Genomic DNA, 24,136 nt, shown 5'->3' on the forward strand with positions numbered 1-24,136 from the left:
GGGGGGGAAATCTGTACATAGCATTTGGTGCAAGGCGAGAGTTTGGCACACACAGAAAACATGTGGAATCTATTACGAGCAACATCCGTGGCGTTATGGCCTGGCCGGTGGCATGTGATGCTGTCACAATGCTGAAATCAAGTATATGAGCCAGAGGCTGTAGAGACACTGAAGAGGCACTGTGGAGTGTGGTGGGGACCATCCTGATGGACCTGACAATAATCTGTAGAACCTTACTGTGATTCATCATTTTAGGAAACATTTAAAGGAGGATTCTAGCCAACAAAAATTATATGTATTGTTTTTGTTTGTATAGAGTAGGGAAGGGTATAAACCTGACTCATGAGTCATAAGCAACGCACATTTTTTTCTACAGTTTTCACCTTTAAAAAAAAATCATTTGTTGCACCTTAGTTTTGCAGCTCTCCTGCATCCACTTCCTGTCTACATGCACTCCAACAATGGCTGCATGGGATCTCTCAGGGTGTTCTGATGGTGACAACAGTGGAGTGGACCATGCCCGGGAAATGTGGGTCAGCGTGATCACATGTAGTCTACAATGGGAGAGCTTGAGGCAAGGTGACAACACAGAAGCACAACTGGGAAACAGAGACAGATCGTTGTCACCCTATAACAATAAGTGCCAAAACAAGACCCTTCGTGGTAGTATTTTAATGAAAGATGCAGAATATAATATATTATAGAAAACGTATATAATATAGGCCAGCGTTTCCTAACCTTTTTTCACTCATGGCACCCTTAAAAAGTACGGAAAAATCTCAAGACATCCTAGTCTGAAATGTAAGGGGGTTCTCCATGCAAAAGTAGGGTTCTACCTTTGCATCAAAGTCCGCCCTTCAAATCAGGAGCCACCATTCACATCAGGAGCCCCCCTTTCACATTGGAATCCCCCTGTTACATCAGAGATCCCCCTTCACATCAAAGTTCCCGCTTCACATCAGAATCCTAACATCAGAAAATGTTGAGGCACCCCTGAGGAAGCCAGAAGGCCCCCCGGTGTGCCACGGCACCCTGGTTGAGGAAGGCTGATATAGACTGACAGACGTTCTAACTTTTCCCAATCAAATAAAAAAGGTATCTTCATTGCCGTTTGTGTCTCCGTTGCACCCCTGTTAGCAGAACAAGAGGGTGATGTTAATCCAGCATGGGACATAGATGGCAATTGAAACCTGTAAGGGGATCTAACTCTTCCCCACTCTATTCAAAGTAAAATAATAAAGACGTGTTAGCTGCAACAGCTGAAAAACTTTAAGCAATGCAACTGAAATGCCCAAACCCATAAAGCTATCAATTGCCGATTACTAGGGTGGGGGAGGAAAGTATAGCGTGAAAATGATACTTTCTCTCATACTTGCTTCCAGTTGGAGCAACTGCTAGGTTTTGTCGGCCTGCACTTTCCTCTCCCACCACTAGGTGTCAGAATATATACGTTTATTAAGGTTGTCACTGATAGTTGGGATTGGAGTGGCTCCACCCACAACCAGTTCCAGAATTTACTCACAACAAGAATTGTATATAATGGAACTAAGGTGAAAAAAAGCAGTGGAAGTGAGTGTAATGTATACACTATACATCCCTTAACCCTGATCTGCTGATGCCTGCTGGTTACTGGTTTGAATAGAGTTGCCCTTAAAATATTAGGTACTGAAAGTGAACAACAGCACACAAGCAATTAAGTGCAGAGACTCTTAGCAACCAATTAAAAGCCATTTATCTGACCGCACAAACAGCTGATATCTGGTTGGCTTCTTTGGGTTAACACACCACTGCTATTTGGAGATATGCTCATGATGCTTTAACAATGGGCCGCTTTACATATGGAAATTATTGGAATAGCTTAGTATTAGTTATTTGGTAGTTTTTATGGACATAGAAAATGAGCTGCTTATACAGCTAGAGATGGAAGATTTCACAATCTGATTGCCAATCATTGTGTTTAAATGGTTTATATGAAGGTATAGGGTGTAGACTTTGGGTTTGGGTTTAGAGTTAAAGCTCCAGTCATCAAGCTCTTTGATGCCACCTACAGTCCAGCGATTTTGACACAACTGAGGATGGTTGGCAAAGTGAAGAAAGTGATATCAGCCCTTCTTATGAACGGATTGGGAAGCCAAAATTGGCAAACAACAGAGTCTGAGTAAAGTCTGCTTTAGGATTTACTTTTCATTGGTTCCGAAAGAACTGCTGGACTTTTTTTTACAACCATAAACCAACATAAGGCCAAAATGTATTGTTTCGAACATTACTTTCACATAATATCATGAGGTCATCATCTGCCAGTATAAGAGGGCTAGTGGTGGGTTCTTATAGAGCCCGCACAAGTCAAAGTGCATTTAATTGCACCGCTCCCCCCCCCCCGAAGCCCTTGTCTGGCCTCCATTGGCTGTAAATGGGAGATGCTTTTGTAGTCATGGCCTGAGCACAAGTACAGCGAGGCTCTTCCTCCACTTAAGCTAATGGTCTTTGTTTCAGTGGTGTCCAATAACCCAGAGCAGCCAACCACCAATCGGTTCTCAGGAGAACAGTAGTCAAAAGGATGAAAGATGATGTCTTATTTGCAATAAAAGCCGATGGCTACAGTTATTATTTTTCAACTCTTCTGAATGGCTGAATCATTTATGAAGATCACAAGTATCTAATGATGCAAAAACAAGGGAGCACGCGCGGCATGCATGGCAGACACTTTGTATCACACGTTAAAGGCCGCTGATATGCAAAGCTAATCACAAAGGATGTTAGGAGAGGCTAGAAAGACAGAATGAGGTCCAATGGCTCTGCAGCTTCAGCGCGAGTTAAGAAGGCAGCATGGGTCCACCCCGCCAGCAAGTGGACTCCTTAGCACGTGACACGGTCAGGTGAAAAATGCAACTTTTCCAGGAAACCTTTTCCAGACACAGCTATAAAAATGATGAGGTACCCAAACAACTGGAGCCCACGAGACATGTTCGTATTAGTGTGTCTCGGGATTTGGAGCTCCTGGGGTAATGGAAAAGACCAGCAATGCTAGATACTTGCATTGTAACTTTTTGGCTAGTTTACAAGTGTGCTTTCATCAATTTTTTGCAACATAAGTCTTCTCTGCACCCGGAATAGCTCCTCTCCTTACACCTCTGGTCATATGACACATCCTATGACATGCCCTTTAGCTGGAAAGTAACGGCCGCTGTTATTTGACAGGCCTGTCCTTAAACATCTAGAGCTTGACCCACGGAGACAGCTGACTGTTTTTTTTGTGCTCTGGCAGGCGTCCTGACGAGCTCCTGGCAACCAGTGACCTTACTAGTTGCCAGGAGCTCAAGGTATGCCGTATACATTTTCTGTCCAAACCCGCCCATTCCATTGAATGATTAGATGTAGTCAGGGTACTAGTCCAGCCGAGGGTTACGCAACCAAATATTGTCCTCTCTTCTGACCTCTGCACACACATTTACATGTAGTTGTCTGAGACGCTTCACACTGAACCATCCTTTGCGCCCGTGTTTGGGTACCTCAACACCGAGTCATATGAATTATAAAGTCTGAAAAATAAACTGCGTTGGCTACAGAAACCAGGAGTCTCCATTTCCAACCTGCACAGAAGGAAGTGATCAGTTCAGTTTGATACTCTTGTTCCCTTATTTTTAAAATTTTATTTAAAATGTAAACTAATGGGGGGTTTTTATTCAGAGAAATTCTTCATTAATATTTATTACAGGGTATATGTATAATACTCAATATTCAGAGGACAAAGGGCTGTCTAATGAAAAAAATGCTGGGCACTTCCTGCATGATTGTTGGAAGTGTGTGTTTAAAGGAGAACATTGGGGTTAAGGCTTTTCCCCATAGTTCTCCTTAGCGTAACGGGAGGACACAAACTAGCGTCCTCCCGTCACCCTAGGATCAGTATACCGCGAGCTGTAGCTCGCGGTATACTGAGACGCCGCAGCTGAAGCGGATCCCGACAATTGTGCCGGGATCCGCCCAGCTGCGTGACTGACAGCTGGCTCTGCCTATCTAGAAGCAGAGCCACCTGTACCCGCCCCCTCCCCCGTCCGTTCCGCCAGTCAGCGCTGGCAGATCGGAGCGGGGAGGGGGGAATCCAGCCCCTCCCCTGTCACGGCAGAGAGCCGTGACCGGATCGAGAGGTGAGCGAACGCCGGTATGTGTTCGCTCACCTCCCGATCTACTGAGCCGACCTGTTACAGTCTCATTGTCACAGGTCGGCTAGAACTATGAGGTGAGTGAAAAGCACTCACCTCATAGTTCTCCTTTAAAGGACTGAATAAAATCAATGTTTTTTTAGCTAAATGTATAAAAGAGGTCATCTTGAGATGCATCTTATCAATGTGTTTTTTGCATCTCGTTTCTATGTACAAATTGTGTTTCTACATGGGAGCAGTACATTTTTCTCGCTAAATTCTGAGACACCACTTCCTAATTACAGTGCTACACAATGATAGTGCTTTAGGCCTCATTCACATGAGTAAAAGCCGGCATGTACAACTACGTGCAGGACGGGTGAGCGTAGGGCGGCGTGCGGCCGCGTACTCCCATAGAGAAAGACAGGGGCTGTGTACTAATCACACGCAGCACCTGTCCTTCCCGGGAGCTGCCCGATATGGCCGTGCACGCAGCACGGAGCTGTATGTGCTGGCTTTTTCTCTTGTGAATGAGGCCTTACTACTCCTTTGCTAGAATTAAAAACTAAAAATCAAATAAGAAAACCCCAAAAATGTGTTCTACATTACTCACATAGATAAAGTAAATATACATTTTAACACTATACATTCCCTGGAATCTGGGAAAAAAAATAATTCTTAATTTATTGTTAATTTAAATTTTGAATTGCCGAAGTTTTATCAATAGGTGAAATTATTGCATCTCAAAAAGAAAAAAATAACGAAATCAATTTTTATTTTATTGTTTTATTTTTTTACACATAGACCACTGGGACGGCTCCCTGGTTGCTGCAGACAACACTATACTATATACTATATACTATACATTTCAGACGGTTAAAATGATTGCCATTTTTTTTTTTTAGTGGACTTCATGCTTTAAGACTGCACAGAAGGAAAGCATCTGCGTTAGCCCTCATTCACACTAGAAAAGGCAGGCAGGTACAGCTCCGTGCTGCGTGCGCGGCCGTATCGGGCAGCTCCCGGGAAGGACAGGTGCTGCGTGTGTTTGGTACGCAGCCCCCGTCCTTCTCTATGGAAGTACGCGGCCGTACGCCACCCTACGCTCGCCCGCCCTGCACGTCCGTACACGTGCACAAGTGCGTACTCGTACGCTGACAGGATGGATCCTGTCTGCGTCTGAGCCAGTAAACATGCACCCGTACGGATGTGCAGGGCGGGCGAGCGTAGGGTGGCGTACGGCCGCGTACTTCCATAGAGAAGGACGGGGGCTGCGTACCAAACACACGCAGCACCTGTCCTTCCCGGGAGCTGCCCGATACGGCCGCGCACGCAGCACGGAGCTGTACGTGCTTGCCTTTTCTAGTGTGAATAAGGCCTAATACCCATAACATCCAATCACAATTCTGTTGCTGTTTATTTTATTTTTTTTAGTTTAAGTTTAAAAATAAAAGGAAGAATTTGATTGGTTGCCGTGGGTAACACATACGCCCCTTTCCTGCAAGTCTTACATAAGGCCTACTATAAGGATAATAGATTTATATTATATATATAATATATAGATTACTGATTGTAGAACTATACCTACAAAAATACTACTCTGTTCAAAAAATAAATACATAATTTTTTTCCTTCATCCATTAAGTCTTTTTAGTATGTTGTTGGGGGGTTGGTATAAATAACGAAACACAAACAAGAAAGCCTTGCATCACAGATATGACTCATTTGCACATCCAAATTATGTTATCAAAAATGGAATGAGGCAAATTATAAAATGATTGCAGGTCAAATCAATAATTCATCATTATAATAAGATTATAAAAGAGCAAACCTCCACTTTAACGGTATATGAACTTCCCGCTGCCGACCTGACAATAGCACATTGCCAAGCAAAGCAGGAGGGGGCGCTGCAGCCCCATTTTACTCAGTGGAGTGTTGGAACTATTACAGAGAGCTGACAATACTGTGTAGTTAGAGATACTTCTTTGCTTTTATTTTTTATATTTTGGTATTGGTACATGACCCCATGGCAGTGCCTCCGGCTTCCCATGTCTTGTTTCACAATAGATGTTTATTAACCCTTCAAATAGGCAGAATTGAATAACAAAACTTGCCCCCCCCCTGAACCCCCTACAGACAGTGCTGTACTTGATGTACAGAAAGCCCAGTATGCATGCATGATAAGTAATCATGGAATTACCCAATGCAAAAAATGTTTTATTCATTTACTAAAAAAACAGGATGCATATTTTTAAATATTGGGGGTTTTTTTTAAATAGGGAAGTTGCTTTAAAAGTTTCCTAAACAGGAAGTTGCCCTTTAATCATTTTATGAAATGATTTACAATCTACGAATTACAATGTAATGTGGGTCTAGCCCAAACACACAAGCCTTCTCGACGAGGATAGGTAGGAGCTGCTATATGTTTTTGTTGTGTGAACCTGTATTTAAAGGAAAAACTTTTTTTTTTTTAAATATTCTCTTTTGAAAATACCTTAATAAAGACAAGGGTGTAAATGGTACGCCCCAGAAAGAAACTGCACTCTGAACTATGGATTCATACACAGCCAGTTACAGCTCTAGGGAATTGAAGTGCCATGCCAATTAAAATAGTCCAGATACAACTTTATTCCACGAGGGTCAGGGGACAATTGAGTACCAAACGCCAATGCGTTTCAGGGGTCCAAAAACACCCCCTTCTTCGGGGCATAGTGAGATAAATCATGGGTGTGGACTAAAAATCTTCCCATCACAGCTCAATACAACTTTCAAGCTGCAGAGATTGTAGTCCACATACACGATTTATCTCACTAAGCCCTGATGAAGGGGGTGTTTTTGGACCCCCGTAACGATGGTAATAATGACAGACATCTATTTTAAATTTGTAAGTTTAAAGTGTATTTCCACTTTTGCAGCCAAATTGGGATAATTTAGGGCCTGGGAGCCCATTTGTTGTCCAGTGGCCAGACAGACATAAAGATGATCTCCATCTCTGATTGTGGTCTACGATTGGGGTCTTCATCTATGACCTAATGTGATCTGGGTGAGCCAATGCAAATTGCACTGACTTTTAAATAAAATATATTTTTTCCAAGATGTTTTATCCCTCTTTTTTGATATGTGCATCTTCTCACTGTCTGTTAAAAATCAACATCGCAAACCCCCCTTCCTTTTATTAATACAGTACTGGAGAAAAGTTGTTTGACCTTCGATTTCCTACAAGTGCTAATTATTCATTTAAAAATATTTCATTTCTTTTCAAAACCAATTTATTTTTCTTCATATTTAAATGCATGGGCCAACTGTATAGAATATTAATGTGGAATATAAATATACATAAAATTAAACTTATTCAAACAGATACAACACAACCTTTCTAGGCTGTGCTGAGCTGGGAATTAATTGAAGTGGAACTTCGGCCAACTCAATAAAGTGTTTTATTGCCGTGTTCCCATTGGAGCGCAGACAGCAACATCATTTTGACAGGCAATATAACTCCTCCACACTGTATCCAAGTCTAAAAAAAGGTTTTGGCTGCAATAATTAATTTCCTTTTGGCAGATTTTTGTAAAGAAGCCAAAGCGTTTGGTATAGTGCAATTAATTTACACTATATGGCCAAAAGTATGTGGACATCCCACTAATTTATTGAGTTCAGGTGTTTGCAGTGAAGGATGTTGTTATTATTACAGTATACAAAGACATTTAAGACAATTGAGCGCTTTGAACCTCGTGGCAACAGTTTGGTGAATGCCCTTTTCTGTTCCAGAATGACTTGGCCCTGTGCACAAAGCCAACTCCACCAAGACATGATTTGGTGAGTTCCAGAATGACTTTGCCCCTGTGCACAAAGCCAACTCCATCAAGACATGATTTGGCGAGTTCCAGAATGGCTGGGCCCCTGTGCACAAAGCCAACTCCATCAAGACATGATTTGGTGAGTTCCAGAATGGCTTTTCCCCTGTGCATGAAGCCAACTCCATCAAGACATGATTTGGTGAGTTCCATAATGGCTTTGCCCTGGGGCACAAAGCCAACTCCATCAAGACATGATTTGGTGAGTTCCAGAATGGCTTTTCCCCTGTGCATGAAGCCAACTCCATCAAGACCTGATTTGGTGAGTTCCATAATGGCTTTGCCCCTGTGGACATAGCCAACTCCATCAAAACATGATTTGGTGAGTCCCATAATGGCTTTGCCCCTGTGCACATAGCCAACTCCCTCAAAACATGATTTGGTGAGTTCCATAATGGCTTTGCCCCTGTGCACAAAGCCAACTCCATCAAGACATGATTTGGTGAGTTTGGTGTGGAGGAACCTGGTGGGTCTGCATAGAGCCCTGACCTCAACCCTTCTGAACACCTTTGGGATGAGTTAGAAAGCCGATCATGAACCAGGCCTCATCTAACTACCATCCTTGACCTCACAAACGCTCTTTTGGCTGAATGGGCACAGACACCCTCCAAAATCTAGTGGAAAGCCTTTCCAGAAGAGCTGAGGCTGTTATAGCCACAATGGGGGAGGCTTGGTGTGGGGGAACCTGATGGGTCTGCACAGAGCCCTGACCTCAACCCTTCTGAACACCTTTGGGATGAGTTAGAAAGCGGATCATGAACCAGGCCTTGTCATCTAACTACCGTGCCTGACCTCACAAATGCTCTTTTGGCTGAATGGGCACAGAATCAAGTGGAAAGCCTTCCCAGAAGAGCTGAGGCTGTTACAGCCACAATTTGGGAGGACAAGCACAGTGCCTGTGGTTTAGGTGTGAGATGTCCCATAAACTCATATATATAAGTGCGGCGGTCAGGTGTCCACAAACGTCTGGTCATATAATGTAACTAATATACAACAAAGTCCTTTCCCTAAAAAGCTGTTGGACAGCTAATACACTGTATAAATTGTGGATTAAAAAATGTTATAAAAAACTCCACCCAACCCAGAGGATTGCTTTGTCCCCTCTTAGAACCTGTACTGTACTTAGCATAATGCAGGTCCTCTTTTAGGATCCATTCTTCACCTCTCTATGGCTATGGTTATTCCTCATAACAGATGAATTCTAAAAATAATGATCAAAACATGTACAAAAAGCCCTTAAAATCCCCTTGCAAAAAAATACCAATCAAATTCCCTTGCAAAAAAAAAAATCTTTAAGAGCCATAATCTTTAAGATTATGTTTTCAAAGGGATCATACGATTTGCAAAGTTTGAATTCAGCTTTTGACTAAGTTATCTAAAAGAAGGTTTGGAGAGATCAATGCACATAGGACAGACATAACTGACTTGTTCCACCATAAAGAATAGTAAAGTGACCCTTTCTATTCACATTGTGGTGCATTAATAATCCACTCCATTCGCTGTTTCTAACACACTCCTTCCTTCAAACTGTTCAGCCTACGCCGACTAAGCAGTTCTGCTACTGATATGTAAATTTTGAGTTTTTTAACAAAAGTCAACAGTTAATCTCTCATCTCCATTTCAGAGCCCTCCCCCTGTGTGCTGACAGAAGAGCAGAGGGGTATGAATTGCTGGCTTTTCCATGCTGTGCATGAGGCAACATGGCGTGGCCCAGTAAGGGATAACTGGGTCTCTGGGGACAGAATAGAGTTCATTGATTAAACACTGGTTTGTTGGCTATAAGGTGAACTGTTCACTTTAAGGGGGTTACTCTGAAGTGCCGTAAATCACAACAGAGGTGACCATTTTTTTTTTTAATCAACATAAAGAGAACACAACCGATCAACATTTTCTGACCTCAGAGGCACTAGAGGCTTCAGCAAGGTCACTCAGTCCTAATAAAAGGGGCTTAATATTACTCCATGCAACATAATGGCTGCCCCCATGATTTGTAGGGGAGAGGTCTACTTTAAGAGCAATACTATGCAAAGCATCCTATTATCACATTGGCAACATTAATTTAAGTGCTTTTTGCTTATATATGGCCAACAGCTTATAATACTGTCTATCGGTTACAGCATCAGAAAATGGAGCTGCTTTTAATACTTTAGCAGAAACATTGTCGAACTCTTTGCAGAACCTCTGAGATTGTGATTTGAAGAGGGATATAAAGGAAAATATGCAGCAAAACATGCAATTCAATAGCAAATATTTTTGCTTTGGTTCATTGGCAGGGAATTTAAGCCTTTCTCACACTATGCTGCTTGGCTTCCAGACACCATAGTGGCCATATAACACAATGCAGTTTGATCAACACTTTCTGATAAGGCAGCCGATTCCCCCCCCCTTTAACTGCTGATGGTATTGGGTTAAATAGGCAATTATAGATGAAAAAACAGGTACACAGCTCCACCTGTAAGTTACTGCCAATGCATGCTCGAAGTATACTTTGTTACTTTAGCAAAAAGAAAAAAGCCCCTCCACACATTATAAAACATCCATCTTTAAAGTTGAAGATTATTTTGCTTATATTTTGCCTTCCCTGGTTCTTCTTCTGGCTCATCACCACCACTGGGTCTTTATGCTTCTGTATGCAATGCAAGCAGATCATGGCTGCTGGGAGAGGCCGTCAGGGTGCCTAAGTACTCCTCTCAAGAGCCCTCAGCCCTGATTCAAGCAGATGGCTGGATCTTGGAAGGAGTTAGACAAGTATCAAAACCCTTTGACGGGTGGCTGTACAGCCAGGCTGTATTTGCAAACAGACCACATTAGGTGCATACTTTTGATTTCAGGATCTATTTACTGCAATTGGCCCATCATGTGCACAAATGTATTTGAATTTCAGATGGACTAACAGCTTTTGGGTGCAATACCTCCTTCATATTCTGATCAATGTTTGGGTGCAATACCTCCTTTATATTCTGATCAATGTTTGGGTGCAATACCTCCTTCATATTCTGATCAATGTTTGGGTGCAGTACCATATTCTGATCAAAGTTACACCCTGTAACTATTTTAATGGATTGCAATTAAAGGTGGACGTTTTTTATTGTGTGGCGGTGCTGATCGCAATTGCTTTCTCATTAAATAGGCAGCCCAGACCCTCATCCCCTTCCCTAGATGAGAAGAAGCTCTTAGCTGCTAGGAAGTGATATACATTGCCAGAAAAAGGTTTGTAGCCTCAACTGCAGGTTGTGCTCATATATAAAAAAACCACAAATCATAGGGTCTGACATGTTAGCGTATTGATGATACAGATATGGAGCGGAGCTTTATACTAAGGGGGTATTTGGTTAGATCAGGAATTCTTATTCACTTGTGACCCTTCTATGTGGTAGCATGAGGAGGTACCCATCTCCCACAGTGATACGGAAAACACCAGTGGGAACTTGCCTGTCCACTGGTTGACTGTCCAGTGCTTGCAACTTGGCCATTCAAGCGATGGATCTTAGTTGACAGCCCAGTGCTTTCAACCTAGCCATTCAGATGATGGCTCTTTGTTGACTGCCCGGTGCATGCAACCTGGCCATTCACATGATGGCTCTTCGTTGACTGCCCTGTCCATGCAACCTGGCCATTCAGGCGATGGCTCCTAAAAAGAGAAATGTGGTGCAATAGCAGATTTTGGCCAGCAGATGTCACTGTAAGAGAGCTAGGGATCTATAATAGACATTGGTAAATGCAGGATTTGTAGGAGAGGGTACCCCCTCTGTTTCACACCATGGAAGGGTCCCAAGCACCGAAGGAACATCTAGGTAATCTGGAGACCCTTTTTTTTAGCCACTTGCTAATGTGCAAGATCTCTTCACCCCCACCCCTCCCACCTTGCCACCCCTTCAAAAAGCTGCACGTATACAAAAAACAGGATGGACGGATTGGCACGAAGCGTAATAAGAAAGCATTACTGGCGGCGAGATGCCGTCACGGCTGGCTTAGATCACGGTCTCGAACAGGGTGGCTTTCTCCAGGCTGAGCGTGACCACAGAGTCAGGAGGGAGTAGCTTGGTCTCCGCTTCTGGGGTGAGGTATTCAAGATGGTGGTGACCCCACACCGGGGTGGTCAGGTGGTGCCAGCGCTGCCAAGAAAAGAAAGAACAAATCAGGTCATGGGACGCTTAGTGGTTTTACATCAGCTGATCTAGTAGAAACTTATCTAGATTCCTCTAGATTTTACAAAAATATCTGTAGTACTTGTGGGCACATACCTAGGCAAAGATGGGGCTCACAGTGCAACATTCACAACATGTAAACCTTTTGTCTACTTTTTCCATTTTATTCTCGTCTTTGAACACTTTTGAACACGCGTGGGAAAAAGAATGTCAAATCACAAATGGGCATGAGCAGGAATCTGAATATCTGGTCTTTATTTATTTAATAAAAGTATGCCTGCTTACAGAAGAAGGATCAATATATTAATATATTTCTCCTATTAAGCTGCCACTTTACCTGGAGGAGAGGAAAGGAGTGCAACGCTGAATTCCGTAGTAGTAAATGTTTTCAGTCAGTGTAGATGGAATAATTTTCCTTAGGCAGCTCTCCCAGGAGTGGTGGCTGAAGGTCGGCTGGTTGCTCAAGTAGGGACTGGGTATGCAAAGAGGGAAGCACCAAAAGCAGAATGTATAAAGTCTAGATTCAATTTTATTCAGACTATTATGTCAAAAAAGCCAACACATTTTGGAGGTTCTAAGTAGGAATGCACCGATACCGGTTTCTTGGTATGGAGTACAAGTACCTATATTTTTATAATCAGTACTCACCGATACGGAGTACCAATACCGGCATCCCGAGGTAGCGCGGGCCCGGCTTCACAGCCAATTAGGAAGTGGGACGGCGGGTAATGACCTGCAGCCTGGCTTCCTGATTGCCTAGGAAGCCGGTGTGTTATATCGAAAGCACATCAGCTTCACGTTCTCTTGCAACACTGTGAGGCAGCCTTGCTTCCTGACCAATCAGGAAGCCGGGCAGTGGGTCATGACCTGCCGCTCAGCTTCCTAATTGGTCATGAAGTCAGGCTGCCTTGCAGTGTCGCTAGGCAGTGTAAAGCCTGCTTCCTAACCAATCAGGAAGCCTGGAGGTGTGTCATGACCTGCTGCTCGACTTCCTGATGGGCCGGAAAGCCGCCTCCATGCTCAATCGTGGCACTGCCGGTCAGAGGGCATCTCCCTCTGACCAGCAGTTCCAGTATTGAGGTAAGTATCGGAGCATTTGGGCGAGAATGAGTACTCACCCAAATTCTCAGTATCGGCACCGATACCAATACCAATATCGGTGCATCCCTAGTTCTAAGGGTGCCTGTTCATCAGGGCTTGGTACAGTAGAAGAAAGTGTATACTAGACTGATCAAACTGGAGGGATCTTGATGGGTAATTACTAATTAGTATGATTGTTTCCAATGCCACATAATCTTGCTGCTTACCAGTATCTGGAGTGATCATACCAATTACCCCTTTAGGATTCCTCAATTTTATCAGTCCAATACACTATTTTTTTTAAAGTACCAATCCCTTATTAAGAAGGATCCGTTAAACCCCCAGAAACAACATGTTTTATTTTTTTTAATGACATATGAGTCTAAATAAAATTGTAGCCTGCCTATACCTTCTGCTTTTGTTGCTTTCCTTTTTGCACACTTAATCCCTACTTTAGCTGGAGTCAGAGAAATTAAAATAGGAAACAGGCATACCTGCAATAAAAGAGTCTAACTGCTTACCTTTTCTGCTGCACAGACCTTCAGAACATTGCTCCATTCAAGAGAAATCCTCCACTGAAGTTGGCTGGGAAACCAGCAACACGGGAAGTGTCAATCTCCTTAATCCATGGCAGTGTTCACTGGTTCCTTCCATTGGCCTGCACATCACAACTTTGTTCTGTGATGATGTGAAGGTCGGTGGGTGGAACCTTCTGGGGACCAAGGACATGGACTTATTCTAGTGCAGGTCTGCTTTAATGCCCAATCACCTGACGATCACGCAAAACAAATTCAGCTACAAGAGCTCCGACTGGGCCATTATGGAGTCACACTCACCTCTCGAAGAGAGCCTTTAGATGCCAGCATCTTGAAAATTACAGTCAGTGGAATACATAGCATGGAGGATAAAGCGAGAGCCCAGCCAATCGCCTCGCCCCACCAAGGGTAGACGTAGGTCTTGTTGTAAGTTAGGGGTTTGTAGTTGATTACATGAAACACAAAAATGCCCTGAAAGAAAAAGACCACAAAAATGACACATATCAATCTGGCTCCACTGTATGTAACAATAATTAATGATAAACACCGCTATAGAATGTTATCAAGAAAAAGTATTGATAACTGTATATGGTTACCACCTGTAATAATAATATTCAGTATATATATTTCTCTATTTCACATGATTTTATTTAAATTTATTTACATGCAGGCCAAGCTGTCCAGCACCAGTTACAGGGGCATTAGTTGGGTTGCTTAAGGGCTTGTTCACACCAAATGCAGACCGTATCTGCATGAGTTTCTGCCACATTTTGCCGCGTTTCCGGGCCGTTTTTGTAAAAAAAAAATTACAAATTGGTTTTGTTTTTTTTTCCTTTAGCTTAAAATGGGCTTTTAGTGCGTTCCAGGGCGTTTGCATGTGTTTTTGATGCGTTTGCATGCGTTCCAGAGCAGGAAAAAAGTGCATCAATAAACTAATACATAATTGATAAGTATCATGTACATGGTAATTAGATAATAAATCACAGTGAAAAGAAAAGGGTCAAATTCCCCAATACATATGTGATCAATAATAAAAATAAATCAATCAATCATCCACACTGAATCAGATGGGTCCCAAAATACCCAATAAATATTAAGGTTTATATATTGTGCTAGTGAAGTTAAAGGAGAACTATGGGGTTAGGGCTTTTCCCCGTAGTTCTCCTTAGGGTAACGGGAGGACACAACCTAGCGTCCTCCCGTCACCCTAGGCTCAGTATACCGCGAGCTGTAGCTTGTGGTATACTGAGACACCACAGCTGAAGCGACAATTATGCCGGGATCCGCCCAGCTGCATGACTGACAGCTGGCTCTGCATGGGTCCCAAAATACCCAATAAATATTAAGGTTTATATATTGTGCTAGTGAAGTTAAAGGAGAACTATGAGGTGAGTGCTTCTCACTCACCTCATAGTTCTAGCCGACCTGTGACAGTCTCATTGTCACAGGTCGGCTAGAACTATGAGGTGAGTGCTTCTCACTCACCTCATAGTTCTAGCCGACCTGTGACAGTCTCATTGTCACAGGTCGGCTAGAACTATGAGGTGAGTGCTTCTCACTCACCTCATAGTTCTCCTTTAATCATAAAGTTCATCCACTTGAAATCCACCCATAAGTGAAGAAAAACGTCCGTAGTGTTTAAACCAGTCAGTGATCCCGTGAGTGAATCCAATATTCCTTTAATAACACAGACGTGGGCCCCTTCGGGGTACGGACTCACCGAATCCCAATGGCTGAAATCAAACAGCCAAATGCGCTTTGTTGAGGACCGATCTTCAACGGATCCCCGTAAGTTCACATGCCCAGTACGTTGTTATACCTTCTCCAAGCTAGTAGAAAGTAAGTACAGCTGCTGGAGACTGTACTCTCTTGTACAGGACAGAATGTTCAGAGAAGCCAAACTGAGAGTTGGAGGCAGCAGATTTATTGACCGTAACAGACAGTCAACAAACGCCTGCTTAATTTTTCTACATGCTCTGGAATGGAACGCTGCGGTGTGAACTAGAGCCCAAAATACCATTGAAATACATTGGACGCGTTTTTGATGCGTTCTGTAACTGCTCTGCATCTGGAACATGTTTGGTGTGAACAAGCCCTGAGAGTAGCAGTTTAAAAAGAAAAATGGAACCACGTAAATAAAGGTGGCCACACATGTATCAATAAGATCATGTGATGCAACTAAAATGATCTAATTGAATAAGAATCGTAAATCACAGACCTTCCGATTGATCGATTCAGTAAGCTTTCAATCAGTTTTGATGTTTTTAAGTTTATTGACCGTGATGGAATTTCAATGATTACGTCTGATCGATCAAACGAATATCAGAGCATGCCTGCATGTAACAACCGATCGTAATACAGATCAATGAAATGAAAAAGTTTTTGTCAAAGCAATGAACGATAGAAATGATTAATATGTCTTCAATCAACCCTGGAGGACTGGGTAATCTACGCCCCTCTGACCAATCCCCTTGTCGGGTAAAAACGCGTAAGGTAGCAGCGTTGGTTTGCCTCCCCCTCTGTGGCGTGAGATACCCAACAAACGGTTGATTGCAACTACGGGAAATGGAGAGCAAATATGTCATCTGGCAGCCAGGTAGCTATTGCTGAATTTACCTTCAGAGAACGATTTGATTCATTGTCCATGGATGAGATAAGTACCTATTAGCTTTCAATACAACAGTACGGCCGTACGCTCAACTGATTCTCCCTGTTTGAGGATCTCAATTCGGGGCGGCATTGATTGGATGTGCGTCCTGAGATTACCCAGTCCTCCAGGGTTGATTGAAGTCAAATGAATCATTTCTATCGTTCATTGCTTTGACCAAAACATTCTCAGTTGTTGGATACTTATGTTGATGATGGACAACAACTTTGAGGACATACTCTGATACCAATTACATGAAAATCATGTTTTGAATACACAAATAGACAATGGAGTAGCATATCAAATGATGATTTGTTGCAAAAGGTCTTCAATACTGGATTCGTTGTTTGGATTCTCGACACATATATTGTTACATATGCTAACAATTTCTACCAACCATATCATCATCGTATACAATCATCATATACAAATGTTTGATGATGATCATGTCATTTGCCGCTAGAGGGGATGGAAGCATTTTTAAATGGTTTCAGGTGTTTGTACACATGTATCATGCAGTTTTTGAGATTACATTTTGTTACATTTTGTTACATATATTTGCATACAGTTTGACATGTTTTGTTGGCTCTTTGGTGGGATCTCCTTTTAGAGGGCAAAATTAGTTTCATCGAATATTCGTAATAGGAGAACCAAGAGCTTTATTTATGTCAACATATACCATATTTTTCGCTCCATAAGAGGCACCCCCATCCCCCCAAAAGTCAGGGGCAAATGTGTGTGCTGTGCGTCTTATGGAGCGAATCCCCATTGCCCGACGCCCGGAACATGCAGTTTCGGGTGCCGGGCAAGTAGTTCTCTTAAGGGTCACGGTAGGACATAAACTAGCGTCCTCCCGTGACCCAAACCTCAGTATACATTACTGTCGAGATCCACCCAGCTGCGTGAGTGACAGCTGGCTCTGCCTATCTAGAGGCAGAGCCAGCTGTACCCGCCCCCTCCCCCATCCGTTCCTCCACTCAGCGCTAGAGGATCGGAGAGGGGAAGGGGGGGTCCCTGCACGGAGCCGTGACTGGCTGCTCTCTGCAGGGAGATGATCGAGAAGTGAGCGAGCGACTGTATGTGTTCTCTCACTCCCCGATCTATTGGTCGGCTCGAACTATGAGTATGAGAGATTTTCACTCACCTCATAGTTCTCCTTTAATTTAGCACTTACCACACAGACGAGGGGGGTGATCACAGACCAGCACCACTTCATGTACGGGAGAGGCCGGTAACCGATCATCCGAGCGATGTCATCCATGAATCTGTCTGCACCTGGAGAACACACACTATATCATATCACATCATTGTAAGGAAGCCTAATTCTGAAGGAAACTAAACCTAAATAAATGACCATCATTACCATTTTATAGTATGTTACTAAGTACAGAAATGTGCTGTATATTGCAAAAATCAGATTACCGCCTTAAAGTGGAACTATGGACAAAATAAAAATGACATATATGATGCAGCCTGTCACTAGCAGTTTTTGTCCCCCCCACCTGTTGATCCTACCAGTATATCAATTATTTTACACTTCCTGTAACAGGGTGACAACACTGCAGTGAAATCAGGCACAAGCGTTATCACCCTAGAGCATAGTATTTAAATGGATCTGTAGTTAAATGGATTTTAGGTAAAAGACAAACAAAATAAAGCCCAACTCCAGCTGAAATTTTGCAACAATTTCAGCACCGGGTACTTTTTTGCTTTTTGAAAATAATGTCCATTCCATATGAATAAAAGTTGACCATTGTAAGCACCCCCGGCATTGCTGTATGGTTTATTCTAACTCCTGTAAGTGGCACTTTTTCTGGACAGCTTGGCCTGTTATAGTAAGTGGACGAACAATGGATCCACCGGCGGAATAAACAGATAACAAAACTATTTTACAGGAGGGACTCTGCTGTGTTAATGACGGTGACACATTGCATCATGTATGTCGTTTTTTTAAAAATCTGCCCAGAGTTCCACTTTAATTTTCTAAATTGCACAAAATAATCAGATTGGTGTCTAAAGGGTAAAACCGCATGTATCTCTTGTAGGTACGTACTGAACAAGCCCCATGGCCTTTTATTGGCTTTCTGTGCTGCTAGCCAAAGTTTATTTTTCCTTTTGTCATATGTAATACAGAGGCAGCCAATGGTGACCTCTCATTCTGCTAGATGCCAGGCTGCCATGCTGACCCTCTGGATTCAATTATTTGAGACACTGAACAAATATGCAGATAAGGCTTCTGACTTTCCTCTGACTTTCTTAATCTGCATACTTATTACTGGGTCTGTCCCTTTGAAGACAGAGGATCAGCATAACCGAGGATCAGCATACAGCTGTGCAAGCTAGAATTTTCAGCGGAGGTTTACAATGGTTGCAATTGTATTGATAGTACTTTACAAATATTTAACATACGGGTATATAACATAGAATACTTGGTTCCACTAACATCTCCACTCCACTAACACCATTACATAGAATACGGGCAGCACAGTGGCTTAGTGGTAGCACTTCAGTCTTACAGCACTGGGGGGTCCCCAGTATGAATGCAGGTCAGGACACTATCTGCAAGGAGTTTGCATGTTCTCCTGGTCAGTGGCGTCACAAGGGGGTTGCGGGGGGTGCGGCCCGAACCCGGGTGACACCATTGGAGGGGTGACACCAAAATGACTCACAGTCATTTTGGTCTCACCCCCCTCTGAAAAGTCGGGCGCTCGGTCATGGACCGAACGCCCGACAGTATCAGGAGAGAGGAGGGGACCCGGCGGCATACCTTATCCCGGGTGTCACTCAGCCTCGGGACGCCCCTGCTCCTGATGCTTGCGTGGGTTTCCTCCTACACTGACTCCAAAGACATGCTGATAAGTTAACTGGCCCTGTATCTATCAGAAATTGGAACCTTAGATTGCAAGCTCCTTGGGGGAAGGGACTGATGTGAATGTGCACTATGTAAAATGTTGGCGCTGGCTATAAAAATATCTTTAATAAATAAATACTGTATATGGATTGTGAAGCACATCTGTAATATTGTTTTATCACAACAAGCCACTAGATGGCGATGTTTAATGTTAAATATACAGTATTACCCTTGGCACATACTGTAGTTACTAAATCATACATGTAGTAGCAGAGTAAAGCCTTCTTAGAACAGAAGGCATTCACATGTCTCACTCCATCACATATCCCAAAAATAAGAGGACTGTGCCTTATTTCAGAACAGTGGGCGGAGCTATGCAAATAGTTCCTTTATGCCCCAGATGCACATCCAGAACCTCCCATGTACAGTATAGTGCAAATATAATCTAATATTATTGAGCCATTTATTCCAAATTGCATACAGCTGTTTCAGTCTTGTTGGCCATCATTGGTGCAGTGTATGGAAACCATGGCTTCTGTGGAGTAGGGCTATAGACCATTCATGAAAAGTGGGTGGACATTTGCACCCAATCCATCTTCTTTTTTTTTTTCCTCCCCTTCAGTAAAAGAATGAACGTGGAATAGGATTTGATGCATGGGCAATATTTTTCCTTGCAGGCATGCTGGATAAAGAAGACCGGATGTATTGCGCATTTCTTTGTTCAGGTATATCTGTGTCTGCACCCTTCACGTACATGTAAAATGCCATAAACCAATAGCAGTAAGAAGCTTCTATGTAACCTCTTTGTAACAACATTAATGTAAAAAGTCTACTTAGCATGATTATATATAAATAAAAAAAATAATATTCAGTCATCCTCATAATGTTCAACACCAGGGACATTATCAGGGGCTAATCTCCCCTGCCTGGGACTGTTCCTGGACCGGAAATCAGGTGCGGTTGTCAGCTATCATCAGATATCAGGAAGAATATTATGAGCATGCACTTACTTTTTAAAGCTGAGACACAGGCTGATATAAAAGACACAAATAATGCAGCTCTGTATTCTTTAATACATCTTAAATGTATTTTTTGTAAATGCAAGCAGTGTAAGTACCTGAAGTTAACCTGGTATCAGCCCCTGTGCAGCAGAGCTCAGATTGGGGGAGGAAGAAGCAACACAAGGAGCCAACCAAATGGGCTGCAGTGCAATGAGCATACTGACAGGAGAAAAGAGCACAGTGACAGAGAGATGAGCTCATCCATCTGCTGCTTTTCCTTTCACTGTCCGGTCTCGCGTTCAAGGAGGGACAAGACCTGTAAAGGTGCCCATACACCTTACAATTATCTGCAGATTTTCTGTGGTCAGATGGAACAAGTGCAACAGATTGGCCCAGGTGGAGATTACTCCATCCACACAGTTAAGTGTAGAAGGAGGAATCTGTTTTTCCATCTGACCACAGAAAATCTGCAGATAATTGTAAGGTGTATGGGCAGTTTAAGTGTGACTGAACTGCAACAGAGAAGAGTCTGGTCTCCTCCCCTGCCGAACAGGGCTTTGCTGTGTAGCAGAGTTAGGTTAATGTTAGCACTTGATTGACAGAGACACAAATCTCTCTTAAATTTCTTTAGAAAAACTCTCTTAAATGTATTTAATCTGTGTATTTTGCTGTTTTGCTGGAGTTTGGCTTAAAATAACGTTTTTTTAATGTGTGCAGCTGTTTGTTTTCTAGTCTTTTTAAGGTCTTTAACTTTAAATGCCGCATCTCATGGTAATGAGGTTTGTGAGGTATGACTTACCATAAACCCATGCGATAACCACACACTCCCAGAAAGCCTGCCACAGCAGTGTGATGCCACTCGCAGAGTAGTAGTCAAAGAGTTGGAAGACGTACATCCCACCCTACAATCATAAAATGGACAACCACGATCAGGACACGGATTTAATGAGAGATCAAAAGAATTTGGGGTTTTTTTTAAATGTATTTTGAATATTTTTTACAAATACTAGGGATGCACCGGTACCGATACCCAGTATTTGGGCGAGCACTCGTACTCACTCAAATGCTCTGATACCTTCACCGATACTTCCGGTCAGACGCAGATTTCATACCGCAAGGGAACATGGAGTGGGCTTCCCGGCCAATCAGGAAGTCGGCAGCGGGTAATGACTCGCCGCCTAGCTTTCTGATTGGCTGGGAAGCCGGCTTCATGTTTGGCCGGCTCAATGTTGATTGGCTGGGAAGCTGGCTTCATGTTTGGCTGGCTCAATGATGATTGGCTGGGAAGCTGGCTTCCCGGCCAAACAGCATGGAGCCGGCTTCCCGGGCAATCAAAAAGCCGGGCAACTGGTAATGACACGCTGCCCGGCTTCCTGATTGCCCGGGAAGCCAGCTCCATACTAGCGTAAGTACTGGTATCGGTACTTGTATTCGATACCGAAAAACGGTATCGGTGCATCCCTAACAAATACACATTGAATGCATGGCATGACAAAGTATTCCCAGAGCACTGTAAGCTATCTAAAGAGGGCAAAGTAGTGGTTGCCTGCTTCAAGGCTCTCCCTGTGTGGTTGAAACCTTAGTCTGACAGAGGTGGGGAGAGCGGTGAGTCAAGTTCAAATGTGTGTGTAAATTTCAGCTTGAGCTGTTGTGCTCTGTAAACAACAAGATATTTACATCTAAAGTTAAGTAGATATATGTGAAAGGAGTCTAAATTCAACCTGTTGCCTGGATATAAGAATACAGCATTCTTTATAATTGCACATTTAATGTCTGGATCGACGACCTCATGCAGGCGACAATAAAAGGTGTTGGTGTTTTCTCCAGAACAGAAGCAGATGGGATTCTGCAATAACATTTGCTAAAATCATTAGGAGAACTTGGTATTTATATTTAACAACGCTTGTATTACTACACCATTATCATAGTCTCTCTTCTCGTAGACTCAAGTGAGGAACTGTTAAACTGGACCTTGACTGTTGAGTGCCTGAGTCTCTCCTGAGAGTCTCCACATGCTCTGTTGAGGGTTATCCATTTTTAGAAGGATTTTATGCACCAGTACAACATATACAGTTTAGACACCATGCACAAAACCCATATATGCAGTTTAGACACCACCTTTCTTTGGAGGAACAACCCTTGAGATTTCTCTGGTACCTTACCTCGGTCACCATAGAGAGGTCGATGACAAAGCACAGAAGACAACAGAAGGCAGCAGTTACCTCCCTCCGCACAACACCGGTAGCTGGGTGAGGAAACAAATCCAGGATGCCAGTGATGAATCCCTCCACCCCTACAAACTGCCAAGAGACACAGTAGAAGAACTAGTCAGTAAACTGATAGGAAGGCCAGCTGAACACATTATAGTTCATGAGAGGTTTCCCGTACCCAGACCCTGCCCACCATCACACAGGCTGTCTTACTGGACTGTCTCCCGTCTCCTCCTCCACCTGTGCCCTGACGGTGCCAGTGTCCAACCTCATCTCTGTGGGGCGCCCATGTAAGAGAAGAGGAAGGTGAAGAGAGAGCAGATGTCCTGTAGGGAGTGGAGGTCTTGCTCAGCACTTGAAGATATCACATAAATACCAGACATTTTCCCTGGGTGCCAAACTAATACCAATCACATTATAATACAAACATTTCCCCCACCCACAAGTAACTTCTAACACCTTCATGCATACAAAGAAATACTAAGTACAGTTTTGGGTTTTCAAAATAGCAAATGGGTTTTGTGACTACCAGTGGCGATGGAAACGTTCACAGCCTAGGTAGGAAAAGGTATACCTTCTTGTGTTGCATGTGTGGTTATTAATATTCAGTAGTTGACGATGAAGTTTGAAAATCTAATAGTTCATCATTTAAATGCTTCTGCACATTGGGTCCCTCAGCTCCTGACAAATGACCAACAGCACTCATGAGCATGACTTGCCAAGAATTTGTGTTTGCTTCAAGCCTAAAAAGCTGTATTTGAGTCGAGACCATGGGTCCACCACCTTTAGCCTGAGCAGTCAAGGCTGTGGAAACTTAGGGGGTTATTCGCAAAACGGTGAAGAGTTTGGAGAAGGCAGGAGAAGTGAACAATCTAGGACAACATAGCTGGACAGGAAAGTGAGATGAATTCCAAATGAGCTATTTTGGCCTAGATTGTTCACTACTCCTGCCTTCTCCAAACTCTTCACCCTTTTGTGAATAACCCCCTTAAAGATTTTTTTTCTTCTGGACTGAACCTTTATTTGCAAAGCTAAATGCTTTGGAACATCCACAGTAAAATAGTGTGAAGACTCCAGTGGGGACTTCATTGAAGCATTTCTTCAAGTCTCTGGCAGACCTTGACTACTTAGGCTAAAAAATGTAAATCACCTCCCATATACAGCTGAAGAACCCTGTGCAGAAACGTGATTTGGGTTACTTTATGTGTCTGTGAGCATACTATGTTGCCTGGTGGGGGAAGTCCAATCAGGCAGTTACCTGCCTAGCATGGTTTTATTTCCTGAGCTGCTTATTGCAAACTGTGAGCATGACTTCTAAAACTGTCTCCAATTCCTGTCCCACCATCTACCAAAGAACATCACTTGTGCTAGCTGCATAACTTCTTGCCCACTCTACCTGGAAAGCTAGGTGTCCATATTATGGTCTGTTAATTCCGTGGGGACCACACAAGGATTGATCCAAGGTGGTTGTCCCACTAGTGGATGTATTGGGTCTTCCTGCTTTCTGTGGCCACTTTGCAGTAGCAATGGCATTGGCGCTTTTTGAAAATATGTATTATTTATTATATATTATATTAATATATTATATATATAGATAAAGATATATATATCTATATATATATTATGCTCTAGACAAAGCTTTTTGTTTTGGATAGAAGGGGGAATCTGTA

At 43.0% G+C, this 24,136-nt stretch overlaps 1 protein-coding gene across 2 annotated transcripts in view; it reads right to left on the reverse strand.

Moving 5' to 3' along the window:
• Positions 1-11,715: 11,715 nt before the first annotated feature.
• The window catches only part of LOC108804414 (sodium- and chloride-dependent creatine transporter 1-like), a 35,784-nt gene continuing 23,363 nt past the window's right edge, over positions 11,716-24,136 (reverse strand). For both annotated transcript variants that reach the window (XM_018576135.1, XM_018576134.1), the window contains exons 9-13: positions 22,419-22,556; positions 21,056-21,158; positions 17,579-17,679; positions 14,058-14,228; positions 11,716-12,108 (exon numbers count right to left, since the gene is read on the reverse strand). In XM_018576135.1, coding sequence (XP_018431637.1) covers positions 11,965-12,108; positions 14,058-14,228; positions 17,579-17,679; positions 21,056-21,158; positions 22,419-22,556 — 657 coding nt within the window. In that variant the 3' untranslated portion in view covers positions 11,716-11,964. The remainder of the gene's footprint in view (positions 12,109-14,057; positions 14,229-17,578; positions 17,680-21,055; positions 21,159-22,418; positions 22,557-24,136) is intronic.

Source organism: Nanorana parkeri, unplaced genomic scaffold (genome assembly GCF_000935625.1).
Source record: "Nanorana parkeri isolate BGI_ZX_2015 unplaced genomic scaffold, ASM93562v1 scaffold56, whole genome shotgun sequence".
NCBI classification, from domain to species: Eukaryota; Metazoa; Chordata; class Amphibia; order Anura; family Dicroglossidae; genus Nanorana; species Nanorana parkeri.